General features: G+C 44.3%; 1 protein-coding gene across 1 annotated transcript in view; it reads right to left on the bottom strand.

Moving 5' to 3' along the window:
- Window positions 1–13,970, bottom strand: part of LOC146548152 (NACHT, LRR and PYD domains-containing protein 12-like) — a 390,489-nt gene that overhangs the window by 248,499 nt on the left and 128,020 nt on the right. The window contains exon 14 of the mRNA XM_085265033.1: window positions 12,042–12,218. Coding sequence (XP_085121159.1) covers window positions 12,042–12,218 — 177 coding nt within the window. The remainder of the gene's footprint in view (window positions 1–12,041; window positions 12,219–13,970) is intronic.

The raw sequence follows: 13,970 nt of genomic DNA, 5'->3' as shown, positions 1-13,970 counted from the left end.
TTGATAAATCAGTGATCAGACAATAAATTTAGTGTTAAAATGGTAAATTGGGAGAAGCTTCCTGCTTGATTGAGGCAGCATAAGTAATTTACTGTATGAGGGAAATTGTCTTTTGTGATACTATTTTGAACATGCTTTTCTGTCGTCCTGTCAACTTAGTGGGTTAATAGCTGATATGCAAATTAGTTGATCGGTTTTAGATTAATGAAAGGTGACTGAATTCTAGCACGAGTGAATGAGATGTGTTGGAGTTTGTTGTGTGTTGAGTAGAGACTCTAAAACACTGAGTTTCCTGCTTTGATGTGCGAGTGAATCCTGTATTTAGATACACAACTCTGAATACGTCAGAACAGACTGTTTTGTGAAGTGCATGACAGCATGTCACATGTTTTATGATGAAGGGAAAAAGGAAAAATTGAATAAAATAGATCTGTGGCTTAAATGAGTGAAGAGCACAGACCGGGTGATTAAACTCATAGCTAATATGACATTAGGGTTATGTTGTGTGTTGTGCAGCTGATGGTTGATTTGGAGTGAATCTAGCTGATGATTTTTCTTTTGTTGTGAAGTTGAGCCTGCCGATTAGTATGATGGTATGATAAACCATGCTAATGGTATGATTTACCCTCCTGAGATGAGGAGCTTGTGTCATGACTTAACAAGGCCTTTTTATTTTGATACTTTCACAGTGCACTGAGAGTTTGGTTTGATAATCTCTGTTATTTTTTATTTTTCATTTTTGAACAAGCACTGATTTTTGCTTGTGAATTTCTTTTCTTTGAGCAGATCTGCAAGTCGGGAATTAAAAGCGTTACACGTCGTCAAGAAAATTGTTGCAAGTGAGTTTCTCCACATTTAAAATGGGTTCAGGAGAAAGCCACTTATTTGGGACAATTAGGAAATGAGAGTCCCCCCCAAAAAGGATTCAACGAGGAAATCCAGTCTAAATTATTTTTCTTTTTGAAATAACGTCGTTTTGCTGAGCGTGGAAACGAATGCGATGATAATTTCCACAATTAGCAAAAGAAGGAACCACTGAGTGAATGAGTAAGAATTTTAAAATATCTGACTGACTGACTGAACATGATTGTGTGAAGCTAACCCCCACCTGACAAAGGTGCAGATGAACCCATGTGTTTCCTTTTACAGGAGCAGAAAGATGACAGCAACACTCGAGGTTGCATGATGATTTAACCTTTTAAATGCCATTTTCTGTGTCTGTGCATTTATCAGGTGTGTTATTCATAGGCTTGAGTTGCTCACAGAGATATCTGTGACAAAGTATGCATACGCCTGCGCAAGCGCTAATATTTGCATTTTCTTTTCTTACAGCATGCCAGTTCTTCATGTGAATTGATGTTGCGATTTATACCAGGACAACTGGTTGATGTTTTTTCCTACTACAGGATTTCTGGGTTTATGTGTGAGGAAAACTGTGTTTACAGGTTATGAGTGGTGATGCTGTTGCATTGTGTTGATGGGAAAATGTGAAGGTTACTTTGATAATGTGAATAACCTGTGTGAAATTTCCTGTGTTGAGAACTGGTGTTACTTCTTTCCACAGCTAGGGTTGACTTTATGGTGTTTTTATGGCACCTCTGGAACCTGTTGACCTGTGTCTGACCTCTGTCTGACTACAGTCAATGTATATTGCTAATGTTAGTTTCTTTGAGAATGCTGTGGAAGATTCAGCTGAAACGGACAAGTGACATGAGTAAAACAAATAAGAGATACAGTGTTTCTGGGATAGTTTGATATGGGCTCATTAGCTGGCCACTTTTGAGCCCATAGTAATATATAAGTGGAGTGACTTTGCTTAAGAGCAGTCACCGATTACATTAATGTTGCCTGAGTACATGGGATGATCCATGTCTGAGGCGACTTATGAAAATAATTGTAGTTTACTGATTTGAGAAAACCTGCACATGACACTTGTCTTGCTGATGTTGAATGCTTCTTGTCCTTATGATACAATTGTTTACAGGTATGAAGTTTGATTTTACTTCCAGATTTTGTTTTCCAGGCCATGATGGTGTGTATGCAGGCTCCTGGGAGAGCCAGGTGTTAAGCAAACTTAATATGCAAAGCACACTAACATTTTCATTGCAGGATTATGGGTCCAGGGTGGTGCTGCTCCAGGGGAGGAGATGCCCTGATGTTGCCTGGGATATGATCTAGCTAATCTTTTTCTTTAAGACTGGAATCCAGGTTTGGTGAGTTGACGCATGGGTGTGTCCATGCGTCAAGAGGAGGGGTCCAAGGATTAACATTAAACAATGTTTTTTATTATTGTTGCAGTGATTTGTGTGATTAGCCGTTTTATTTAAAAATATTAAACCTATGCAAGTGGTGCACCCATGTTCAGATGAGGCTTTGATGGCCTATAAGTGAAGTTCACTGAACTAAAGAATGTGGTTTGATGATTGTTGACATACTCTCCAAATAGTTTGTCTTCCTAGCAAGGAAATACAGGTGCAGCAGTAATCTCCTGAGAAATCTTCAGAGGCCCAGTGAGAAGCGCATAGCTGACAGGACCAGGCAGTGGTTGAGGTCAAAGATCAAGCTGATTGGGGCCCATCATGAAATCAGACCTTGGAGCCACAGCAAGGACCATGAAACTGCCTGCAAAATAGAGGAGAGGATCGTCCACAAGATGGGAGAGAGGCTTCAGGAGGATCAGAGATCATCTTCAGCACAGCAGACATCACACAGAGAGCTGTGCTACTAAGCTTCCAGGAAATCAAGAGGAGACTTCCCACAGCAAGACTTTAAATAAAATGAAAGATTCAATATTGACGCTGAGGAAGACGACTAAGGTGTACGACGTGCTCTGCCTTAAACCTTCAGCAGCGTTGGAACATGAAAACTCGTGGGATGAGGGGAGCGTGCCAAGCTCCATCGACAGCGCAGAAGGAGTTCGAGGATGACATCATGATTCTGTGAAAGCACAGGAACCAGAAGCTATGGTGGTGATGACAGCAGTTTCCTATGAACATCACCTAATGCTGTGCCACTATACTGTGCATACGATGACACTCTGAAGGCTGCTGGGATCATAACAGCAGTAAGATGACGGAACCCAGCACCCTTTCCACAGAGAGCTTTTTCTGCAGAGCGTGGACAATTAAGGAGTCATAAATATCCCCCTCACAAGACGAAGGTCTGAAGTCAGGTGATGGGGGCTGGTAAGAGGCCATAAAACTAGAGTGCTGAGAGGTCTGCAGCTTGGAAATAGCTGAGACCCATGTTGACGAACCACAAAACCAACTAGTATGTTTGAATGTCTATTCTACATACATTTGGACTCTGGTCCTATGGACAGTGATGGAAACAACTGGAAGAGACATTCATGACGCCCTGCAGAGCTTAAACCACTCTGCAGAGAGACATGTGATGTGCACACCCGGAGGAAGCACCACCAAGTTGAGATGTTTTTCAAAATGTTACTTTTTTAGTTTCACTATTAAATTAACAATTTCTTTGGTTGCTCGTAAGATGCAGTTTGCCATGAGATGAGCTCAATGAATGGGGTAACTGCTAATACATTTATTAAACTGTGTACCTTTCAGTAATTTAGGGTGATTTGACATATGCTGAGTATAAAAAGGTTTGCATTGAAACTGTCAGACATGACGTATTCATACCTGGGAACTTTTCAGGCATAAAGGTCAAAAAGGGGGGAAATGTTAGATTTGTATTGTTGATTGTCATTTATGCTTAGAAATATTTACTTATATATGCTTAGAGTTTTGTAATTAGTTGTAGATTGGTAGAGGTTTTGATCCTTGATAGTCTGCAAACTTTGTGTGTATTAGACAGCACTTTGGGAGCATGAGAGGTCATACCGTGTCTTATTGTTTTATGGTAGGATTAACGTAGTTGCGTCTGTTCTAGTCTAAGTGCTCTTTGTTTAGATGAACTGCAGGACTTCCTCACCGTGTTATCTAGGATGAACCATCTAGGGTGAGGGGGAGGCTACCCTCTTCCTGACCAAGAATGTTTGACCCTTTGATCAGCAGTCCCCACACACACACACACACACACACACACACACACACAGGCAAGGTACTCTTTGTTTGTATGTAGACGTCGTATGTTAATGAACCTATGCATATTCATGTAACCTCAATAAAAGGACAGTGTATGGGAGAACGGACGAGAGCTACTGGGGTCAAGCGAAGGGACGGCGCTCTGTCCAGTCTCTCCCGTGCACGAGTACCATGAAGAAGTTTGCCTACTTGCGTCTTGCTTGCAGTGTAATTATATTGTCTTAACGTTCCAGCGAATAGGTTCAAGCTACAAACCTAACATGTTCTTTCAGTGTTGCACTTTGTTTGGCACAAAATGAAATTATTTGGCCTCTCAGATGCTTTTAGAGATTCCCAAATGACTGATGATGACATCTCTGGGGTCTGATTGATAGAAAAAAAATCTCTTTGAGACCTTTTGTAACTGACAAACTCTTCATCTGCTAACAACACTGAGTTGAATCTCCATGGCTGATAGTTGGAGCAGGCATCAGGAATACACATTGAAAAAACAAGAGGAGAAATCACCAGAGTCTTATAATCACATTCTGTAACTAAAGGGAGACGTTTTTCTATACAAATATATGTTTTATGGACATTAGAAAAAAAGAGTATTGACGTGAAGCAGGATTATGAAATCTCCATACATCAGCTAGCCCATAATTATCAAGAAAGCTCTGAATGACGCATGCTGAGTTTGGACTAAGTGTACTTTTGTGTGAACTGTGGTCCATAGCAGATAATGAGCAGTTTAGGTCTCCCTCAAAGATGATATTGTGTGATGACATATTGGGGAGCCGCGCAAAGACATTAGTGAAAAATCTGTGATCGTCCCAATTAGAGGCGTAGATATTTGCTAAGATCAAAGGAAAACCATAAACTATATTTTCTGCACTTAAAATCCTGTAATTTTCTCGACAGTGCGCCTTATGGATGAATTCTGGTTGTGCTTACTGACCTCGAACCGATTTTATGTGCTACACGGCGCTCAGAAACCTTTCAAAAGATGTTTTGGTACGACTTTGCTCAGCTACGAGGCCGCACCGCTTGATGGATTGTTGGAGCATTACAGCTACGAGGAGCCTCGCGGAGTGATACGTACTCTGCTTCAACGTAATATTACTGTATTGAGTGTGTATAAGGACCATAAATGGCACCTGTAAGAGACACGGTTACAAAGAGGGTTTCAAACTCCAGGCTGTCAGTCACGCAGTAGAACCTGGGAACAGAGCAGCTGCTTGTTATTATGCTCAGCGTCTGTTTACATTTTGACTGCACGATTGTGAGCTTTTTGTTATGCACAAACACAACATTGTTTTCTTTTATTTATGGAGCATTATTATTTAATAAATGCTGATCATTTATTCCTGAGTAATTGTTTCATGTACATCTACGCTGTATGTTAATAAATGTGCCTGTGTGAGATTTGGGACACAGCTTTGACTAAGAACTCTCTTTTTGTTCGTACTTTCTGGCTTCAAAAATATCGAGATATATATCGTATATCGCCATCCAGCTAAAGAATATCGAGATATGAACTTTGGGTCATATCGCCCAGTCGTAATATTGCAATAAGTTGTCCGTTAAACTCAAGCGGGGCTTGGGCCCTGGCACGGCGTAGCCACACAATCCTGGTAGTAGTGACGCTCGGCTATGACGGCGTGCGGGTCACCAGCTGGCTTTCTCAGGATAGGGCTCCTGTGTGAGCGGTCGACAATAACGTCTTTATCCATACCCAGCACTTCACGTAGTAGCACGGATACGGCCGTGGAGGAGCTCGAGTCCAGGCCCTCTGGGATCCCTATGATGTGGATGTTAGCTCTCCGCTTCCTGCCTTCATCACATTTATCCTTCAGGTCAGACAGCTCCTCCTTCATACTCTCTACTGTAGACTGCAGGGTGGTCACCTCATCGCTCCACATTGACAGCCCATCCTCAGCTTCTTTCACTGTAACCTTTACTCCATCAACTTCGCCGCACGTCGCCGCCATGCTGTTAGCGATCTCATTTCTCAGTCCTTGCACGTCAGCCCTTATATTGTCAAAATCTTCTTTCAATGCATTTCTGACTTCTTCTTTTAACAGCGTACTAATGTCCTCTTTAATGGATTGAAGAAGCTCCAATTTTAGAGCAGTAGGATCCACATCACGCGCGTCTGTTGAGTCTGCTCTTCAGCGGCCGTAGAGCTGGACGCTGCCCTTTGGCCATCATCGATACTCTCGCCCGAGATCGCACCGGGGCTAAAATATTCACCTGCTCAGCTGTTTTTGATCAGTTTGAGCCTGTGTGGTTTGATCAGGTGGAGGAACGATGTGATGCTATAAAGACATCATCTTGTCCAAATGAAGTTGTTCCAACACGTGTTTAAAAAGATTTTAAAGGTTGTTGGTTCCGACATCTTAGCGATTTTTAACAGCAGTCTTAGTTCAGGTGTTGTACAGCCTGTTTTAAACATGCTGTTGTACAGCCTGTACTAAAAACCTGATCTGGATCCTCTGTCTGCTCAAACTTCAGGCCTATTTCAAAGCTTCCCTTCCTGTCGAAGATTTTGTAAAAGATTATATTTGTTCAGCTGCAATCTGTTGTAAAGGTTTCAGTCTGGTTTTAAAGCTCTTCACAGCACTGAAACTGCACTTTGAAAAGTTCTTAATGATCTTTTATCAGCCACTGATCAGGAGACTCAGCTGTGCTTTTGGATCTGACCGCTGCCTTGACCACAGCATCTTGACCTCACCATTGGAGCATGGCGGCATCAAGGGCGCTCTATTAGACTGGTTCAGCTCTTTTATTAAATCGCATCCAGATTCAACGACCTCCACCACACCTCTCACCCCCCTTTCCTCCTCCCTGAAACTCAGAATACACACTCAGGATGTGAGCCAACAGAAGCCCAGGAAAGCCCCCGGACCAGATGGCGTCTCACCCTCCTGCCTCAAAACCTGTGCTGAACAGCTTGCTCCCATCTTTACTCGCATCTTCAACAGATCCCTGGAGCTGTGTGAAGTTCCCTCCTGCTTCAAACGCTCCACCATCATCCCTGTTCCCAAGAAACCCACCATCACAGGACTGAATGACTACAGACCTGTCGCCTTGACGTCTGTGGTCATGAAATCCTTCGAACGACTGGTGTTAGCCCATCTGAAAGACATTACAGGCCACCAGCTGGACCCTCTGCAGTTTGCCTACCGGGCAAACAGGTCGGTGGATGATGCAGTGAACATGGGGCTGCATTACATCCTGTAACACCTTGACCGCCCGGGAACTTATGCCAGGGTCCTGTTTGTGGACTTTAGTTCGGCTTTTAACACCATCGTGCCTGAACTTCTCTCCTCCAAACTCTCCCAGCTCAGCGTGTCACCAGCTACCTGTCAGTGGATCACCAACTTCCTGACAGACAGAAAGCAACAAGTGAGGCTGGGGAGATCACCTCTGAAACCCGGTCCCTCAGTATTGGTGCCCCTCAAGGATGTGTCCTCTCACCACTACGGTTCTCCCTCTACACTAACGACTGCACCTCCAAGAACTCGGCTGTCAAACTCCTAAAGTTTGCAGATGACACCACTGTCATTGGCCTCATTCAAGATGGTGATGAGTCTGCATACCGGCAGGAAGTTGAGCGGCTGGTACTCTGGTGCAGTCAGCACAATCTGGAGCTGAACACTCTTAAGACTGTAGAGATGACAGTGGACTTCAGGAGACATCCCTCAACTCTGCTCCCTCTCACCATATCAGACAGCCCTGTGTCAACTGTGAAGACCTTCAAGTTCCTGGGTACAACCATCTCCCAGGACCTGAAGTGGGAGACCAACATCAACGCCATCCTCAAAAAGACCCAGCAGACGATGTACTTCCTGAGACAACTGGGGAAGTACAGTCTTCCACAGGAGCTGCTGATCCAGTTCTACACTGCGGTCATTGAGTCTGTCCTGTGCTCCTCCATCACAGTCTGGTATGGAGCAGCCACTAAACAGGACAGGAGCAGACTGCAGCGGACTGTACGGGCAGCAGAAAGGATCATCGGCACGTCCCTGCCCTCCATCCAGGATCTGTACCTCTCAAGAACCAGGAAACGGGCAGGGAAAATCATCACAGACCCCTCACACCCTGCACACAGACTTTTTGATCTGCTGCCCTCTGGCAGACGGTACAGAAGCCTGCAGACCAGGACCACCCGACACAGGAACAGTTTCTTTCCCCTCGCCATCTCCCTTCTTAACCGTTGACCTGTCACACTGCTCCCACTGCCAGACTGCAGCTGCACCTTATGTACATTTTGTAGTATTCATTCCACCTCATTCATTTCTGTATTTTATGTATATAAGTTTAGATTCGTTATTTACAGTTGGTTTACACAGCTTTGTGTATGTATGTGTAATGTGTATATATAGACATGTGTGTGTGTGTGTGTGTGTGTGTGTGTGTGTGTGTGTGTGTGTGTGTGTGTGTGTGTGTGTGTGTGTGTGATTTACATTGCTGTGCTTGAGAGCCACCATCTACCGGAACCAAATTCCCTGTATGTGTCTGCACATATACTTGGCCAATAAACACGATTCTGATTCTGATTATTACATTTGGGGCTTATATTTGACGGCAATGTGACCTTTGAAAAACAGCTGAGCTCAGTTGTACAGCGGTCTTTCTTCAAACTGAGGCTTTTATCTAAGGTGAGATCATTTCTATCTTTTAAAAACCTTGAACGGGCGATCCACATTTTCATGACGTCTCAGCTGGATTATTGTAACTCCTTATATGTTGGAGTTAGTGGGACCTGCCTGGCAAGACTGCAGCTGGTCCAGAAAGCTGCAGCTCGTCTTCTGACACAAGCTCAAAGACATTTATCGTCCCAACAACCACATATACGCTGGTCCCTCGCTGTAACACAGTTCACCTTTGGCGGCCTCGCTGTTTCGCTGATCTTTTTTGTGCAATTTTGCATGTTTTTGTTTTTTACAGCGCATTGTGTTCTGCGTCCTGATTGGCTGTAGACCATTGTCAGCCAATCTCGTGCCGTGTCTCCTGTACAGTACAGAATGTGTTCAAATTTACAGCAGTGTGACTCTGCAGTGCTGCACTGTATGTTTGTACGTTTTGTCCCAACAAACAACAATGATGACGAGACGCTTTGCACCTGTGGTAGCAGCCAAAGGCAGAGGAAGATGCTGACCATCATAGTTTCAACAAGGACGCAAAAAGGTTGTAACTGTCCACAACAAGAACATCATAAGGATGGAGTCAGCTTTGGCTTTGTGGCTCAGTGACCGCAGGAAAAAGAACATCGTGCTGGACACCAACATTATCTGCAGAAAAACTCAAAAGCTTTATGAAACTTTACCTGACAGCGAGGAGCCCAGGCCATGGACGAGTGCTCCTCACACAGAAGCTCATTTAATGCCAGCAAAGGCTGATTTGACACGTTTCAGAAACACTTTGCTTTCACTCTTTAATAATGAACTTATTTTTCTATGAAGGTTTGAACTTTGTTTAAACAAGAGAGAAAAGTGTGAAAATGTTCATGCCTGTCTGAGAAAAGTGTAGAAAGTGTGCAGTGAGGGTTTAACTGCCTTAAAACTTCTATAATACTTGTAAAACATAAAGCTGCTACTTCATTCTGAGACTTATTTTTAGAACGTAACTCGATAAACCAGCGACCGCAGTAATGTATTGTGTTTATTTTGAAAACTCTCAACAGGATCTTCAGATTTATTTTGAAAGCTTTATCTGGAAAACACAAACACATAAGCAGGAAACAAAGAGCGTGATATGAAACGATAGACGTTTTCATATGGTCATCATATATACATCGTTCTATCGAACAGCCCCAGCTCCTGCTGTCAGTCTCTGTAAATCTGCTCTTAAAACACATTTGTATTCACTGGCTTTTAATACAGCATGAGAGTTATTTGATATTTGATGTGTGATATTAATATTAGGAGTTATTTTAATAGTTATTTTGGATTCTTGTACAGCACTGTGGTCAACGCTGCTGCTGTAATTAATGTGCTATAAACACATAAACAATCTGCAGTTAAACATCCAAAACTAAAGATGTGATCGCTGCCTTTAGAAAATGTGCTGATGCACAAGATATCAGCTCCATTAAGGTGGAATGTGGCCGTGTTAGAAACATGTTGGAAGAAGTTTGAAGCTGAAACTGTGAAGCTGAGAGTGAAAGAGCTCCAGCGTCTGTCACAGGAAACTTTCTTATTTCCACACTGATGAAAGCATCAAGCTTTGATTTCCTGCTGCTTTTATTGAGTCACACTGTGAAACTGAGCCACAGCTGAACCAGCATCCCTGTACAGCAGACACTTACAGCGCTTGGCTGCTTCCATTGGACCCTCTGCACAGAGCTTCAGTTTCCTCTTCTGGTCCCAAAGTGCAGAACAACAAGGTTTCAAACAGCTTCGTTCCAGCAGCATCAGCCACAGACATGCATAGAGAATCCTTTGGTTGTGTTGTGTGTTTGCATATCTGCTGTGTTGCTTTGTGAGGATGGATCATCTCCTGCAGCTCCAGATAAACAAGCTGGACCTGAACCTGGTAGCTTCACTTAGAAGACACTTGTGACGGGAACGTGTGAGAAGTTTTGTGCAGACAAGTTTGGATTTAGAGTGTGGGACGAGCTCTCCACAGTCTTTGTGGAGATCCACATTCTGCATACTGCCTGTGAGAAGCTGCAGACATTTGTCCTCCAAATCCACTGAGCAGCTGCTCGTGGTGGTATTAGCTTCATGTGTGCGTGTTAGCATGAAGCCTCGGTCACACTCTGCTGTGGACACGGTCACGGACAGCTGGACGCCTGATGGACGAGTCGCCCTTCCTGTTAAGCTTCTTTGAGCATGAGAATAGCATGAGAAGCTCAGTGGACACTGTTCAGTGTTTTAACTCTCGCTTTCACTTCAGCTTCACCAACAACAGCACAAGCAGAGCAGCCCACTGCCTGCATGGCTGGGACAGCGCCCCCTGGTGACTGTAAACCACTACAACATGTAGACGGCCGTCTGCAGGCTGGATGTAGCACCACCGCAGAGACGTGCTGCAGCTCTGTTTAGTTACCCAGCTGACAGCAGAGGCTGTAGTTTACTGTTACCAACATGGAAAACTGAAGCTTCACCAGCTGGAGCTACAGAGCTGGAGAACAAAGGAGACTGAGAGGCCAGAATGATGTGGGAGGAAACATCAAGAGCCTGTTTGAAAGGAGACACATGTGGATGCTGTGCCAGTCTGTGGTCTGTCAGAAGTCAGCTGAGTCACACTGCAAGAAGCTGCAGAATCTCAGAGGAGGAGATTTGGAAGTGTTTGTGGGACAAACTGGACTCAAAGAAAGAAGATGTTTGTGAAGTCTTTGGTGGAGGTGAGCAGTGTGAAGCAGAACACATGCAGATGAATCAGGAGGGAACAAACTGAGTGGGCGGAGCTGTCTGAGCCCCGCCCACACAGACACAGCTCCTCTCTGGAGCTAAACTTCTGCTTCATCTCCGCCTCTTTTCTTCATCCTCCACCTCTCTTTTCTCTTCTTCAGTGTTCTGCAGCCACGGAGCCTCACAGCCGTTAGCACGCCCATACCTGAGCAGCTAGCATTACCCAGCATGCCGTGCAGCAGTGTCAGTTTGTAAATGTGCAAGAATTCCTGCTCCAAACTGTTTCCCAGAGTGCTGTGTGCCGTGACCTTTGACCTGCTAAAGGCAGTCAGCTGTGGATTAGTCATTGTTGTGTCTGATACTTAGAACTGTGAGGAAGAAGCTACACAGTTAATCAGGGTCCCCTCTCTCTGAATCAGGAAAGGTGGGCAGGCCGCGTGTGGGCCGCGGGCCATACGTTGAGTATCACTGTTTGAAATGTGAACATTGTTCTGCTGCAGTCAATGGACTAAACCAGAGAAGAAGAAAACAGACTTTACCATGAAGATCCTCAGTGTGGATCAGTATAATATCAGCCTGATGTCTGCAGTTTAGTGTCAGCACAACTTTCACATCATATTCATCTCAGCACAACTAAAACATGCTGACTGACCTCAGAGTTTCAAGTTTACATCCTGGACTCTCCAGGAAACCACACAGATGCTTCACTCCTGGATCCTGCAGGTTGTAGTTGTCGCTCAGGTCCAGCTCTCTCAGATGGGAGGGGTTGGACTTCAGTGCTGCTGCCAGATAATCACAGCTGATCTCTGACAAACCACAGCTCTCCAATCTGTATGAAGAATGAAAGATGTAAGTTTATTAGACAAAGTGCTTGAAATCATTCAGTGTTTCATCATCTGTTCAGAGCTGAAGAAGGTTCAGAATGTAGAAGTTTAGAAAATGGAAACTCCAAACAGCTGAAGCCAACAGGAAGCAGCTTCAAACAAACACAACAAGAGAAAAAACTCTGAATGTTTCACATTAAAGTCGTACATTTCTAACAAGAGTGTTTTAAAGACAGCGTCACTGATGATCATCTTCTGCCCAGTAAAACTTTGGTTTTCCACATGTGAGTGTTAATGATGCACAAAGACTGTGAGTGCAAAGAGGGAGCGAGGAGGATGACAGAGAGATGGTACAGGAGCATCAAGAACCCGGCGAGGAAATGAGCAGAAGGACTTTGGAGCCTGTTGGATTGAAGCTTTCACAGAGACGTGTTTGACTGGACACCACCAGGACAGACTTTTAATCCCAGGATTTGGATGAGCTTTCTGTCTTTATGGTCACAAATGATGCTGTAACTCTGTGACTGTCCTGGAACTGTCAGCAGTGTGGTTTCGTCCTTTTGACCTGAGTTTCCACAGCTCTTATAACAGCAGTGTACATTCAGACTGAGACACGCTTCAGTCTGTATGGACCTGTTTCTGTAGCTGCCACCATCATTCTACGGTCGTGTCCAAATTCATGGGCTGCATCCTCCCGAGGACCCGGCCTTTGCGGTCTACGTGGGCTGGGTCCTCAGAAGGTCGGGTAGGCTGGAAATAAACGGCTGGGGAAATTGGACGGTCTAGCCTTCTGATTAGCGTCACCGCTGTCTCGGTGGAGTTTAATAAACTCAGCCGTCTGCTCCTTGCTATCTGCAATATAACAGGACACTGGCGTAAATTCTCGACCGTCTCATACTTCTGTTTAATCAGTTTTCTGTTTGACGTTTAGTCAGCTCTGTAAAGACCAAGGAGGAACCCACCTGGGGGATTAATAAAGTTTTATTTTATCTAATCTAATAACTTTAATCTCAGCCAAACCGATTTACTCACGAACAAACAAAACACTGAAAAAAGCCAAACAATAACATTTTGAGGTTGTCTAAGTGACTTATATATCACGTTTAACCTGAGTAGCGAAAGTCTGCGGTGATCTGAGAATGATGTGCCGGGAGTTGTGCCGTTCTCGGCGGCTTCAGTGACCCTCGAGCTCCCGGCGAGCTATCGAGCTGGTGGGTAGCAGACGTCTCCGAAAACGTCGAAGCACTTTTGGAAATATGCGGTATCTTGATAAACCGAGCAGATATTTGATGTTTACACAGCTACTTTCTCGCCTGAAAATATGTTAAAAGTTTATTTTGTGACGAAAAAGATTAGTATGAGTAATTTTAAAACTTAGTAGCGGCCGCCATTGTTGGAAACTGGAGTTTGGCTGGGCCGCGCTATGAATTCTGGGATATGGTAGGCCACAAAGGACACACCCGACCCATCCTTCAAATTCGGGGAAAAGGAGGACGCATTTGTTGGCTGCATTCGGAGGAGTCTACGAATTTGGACAGCCTTCGACGTGTCGCTGTGACGTAATCGGTCTACAAATGCGGCCTCAGGAGGATGCAGCCCATGAATTTGGACACGACCTACATGTTTGTACATCAGCTTATCAAATACTGTCTGCTGTCTTCATTTATTACTCTTCACCTGCTTCACTGTCACTGTGTGGGCGGAGCTGTCTGAGCCCTGCCCACACAGACACAGCTCCTCTCTGGAGCAAAACTTCT

This window comes from Mchenga conophoros, linkage group LG23 (assembly GCF_057382185.1).
Source record: "Mchenga conophoros isolate Kocher_MC1m ecotype Shallow Benthic linkage group LG23, M_conophoros_male_GT1.1, whole genome shotgun sequence".
Taxonomy (NCBI): Eukaryota; Metazoa; Chordata; class Actinopteri; order Cichliformes; family Cichlidae; genus Mchenga; species Mchenga conophoros.
This window is presented reverse-complemented; position numbering and strand designations above follow the sequence as displayed.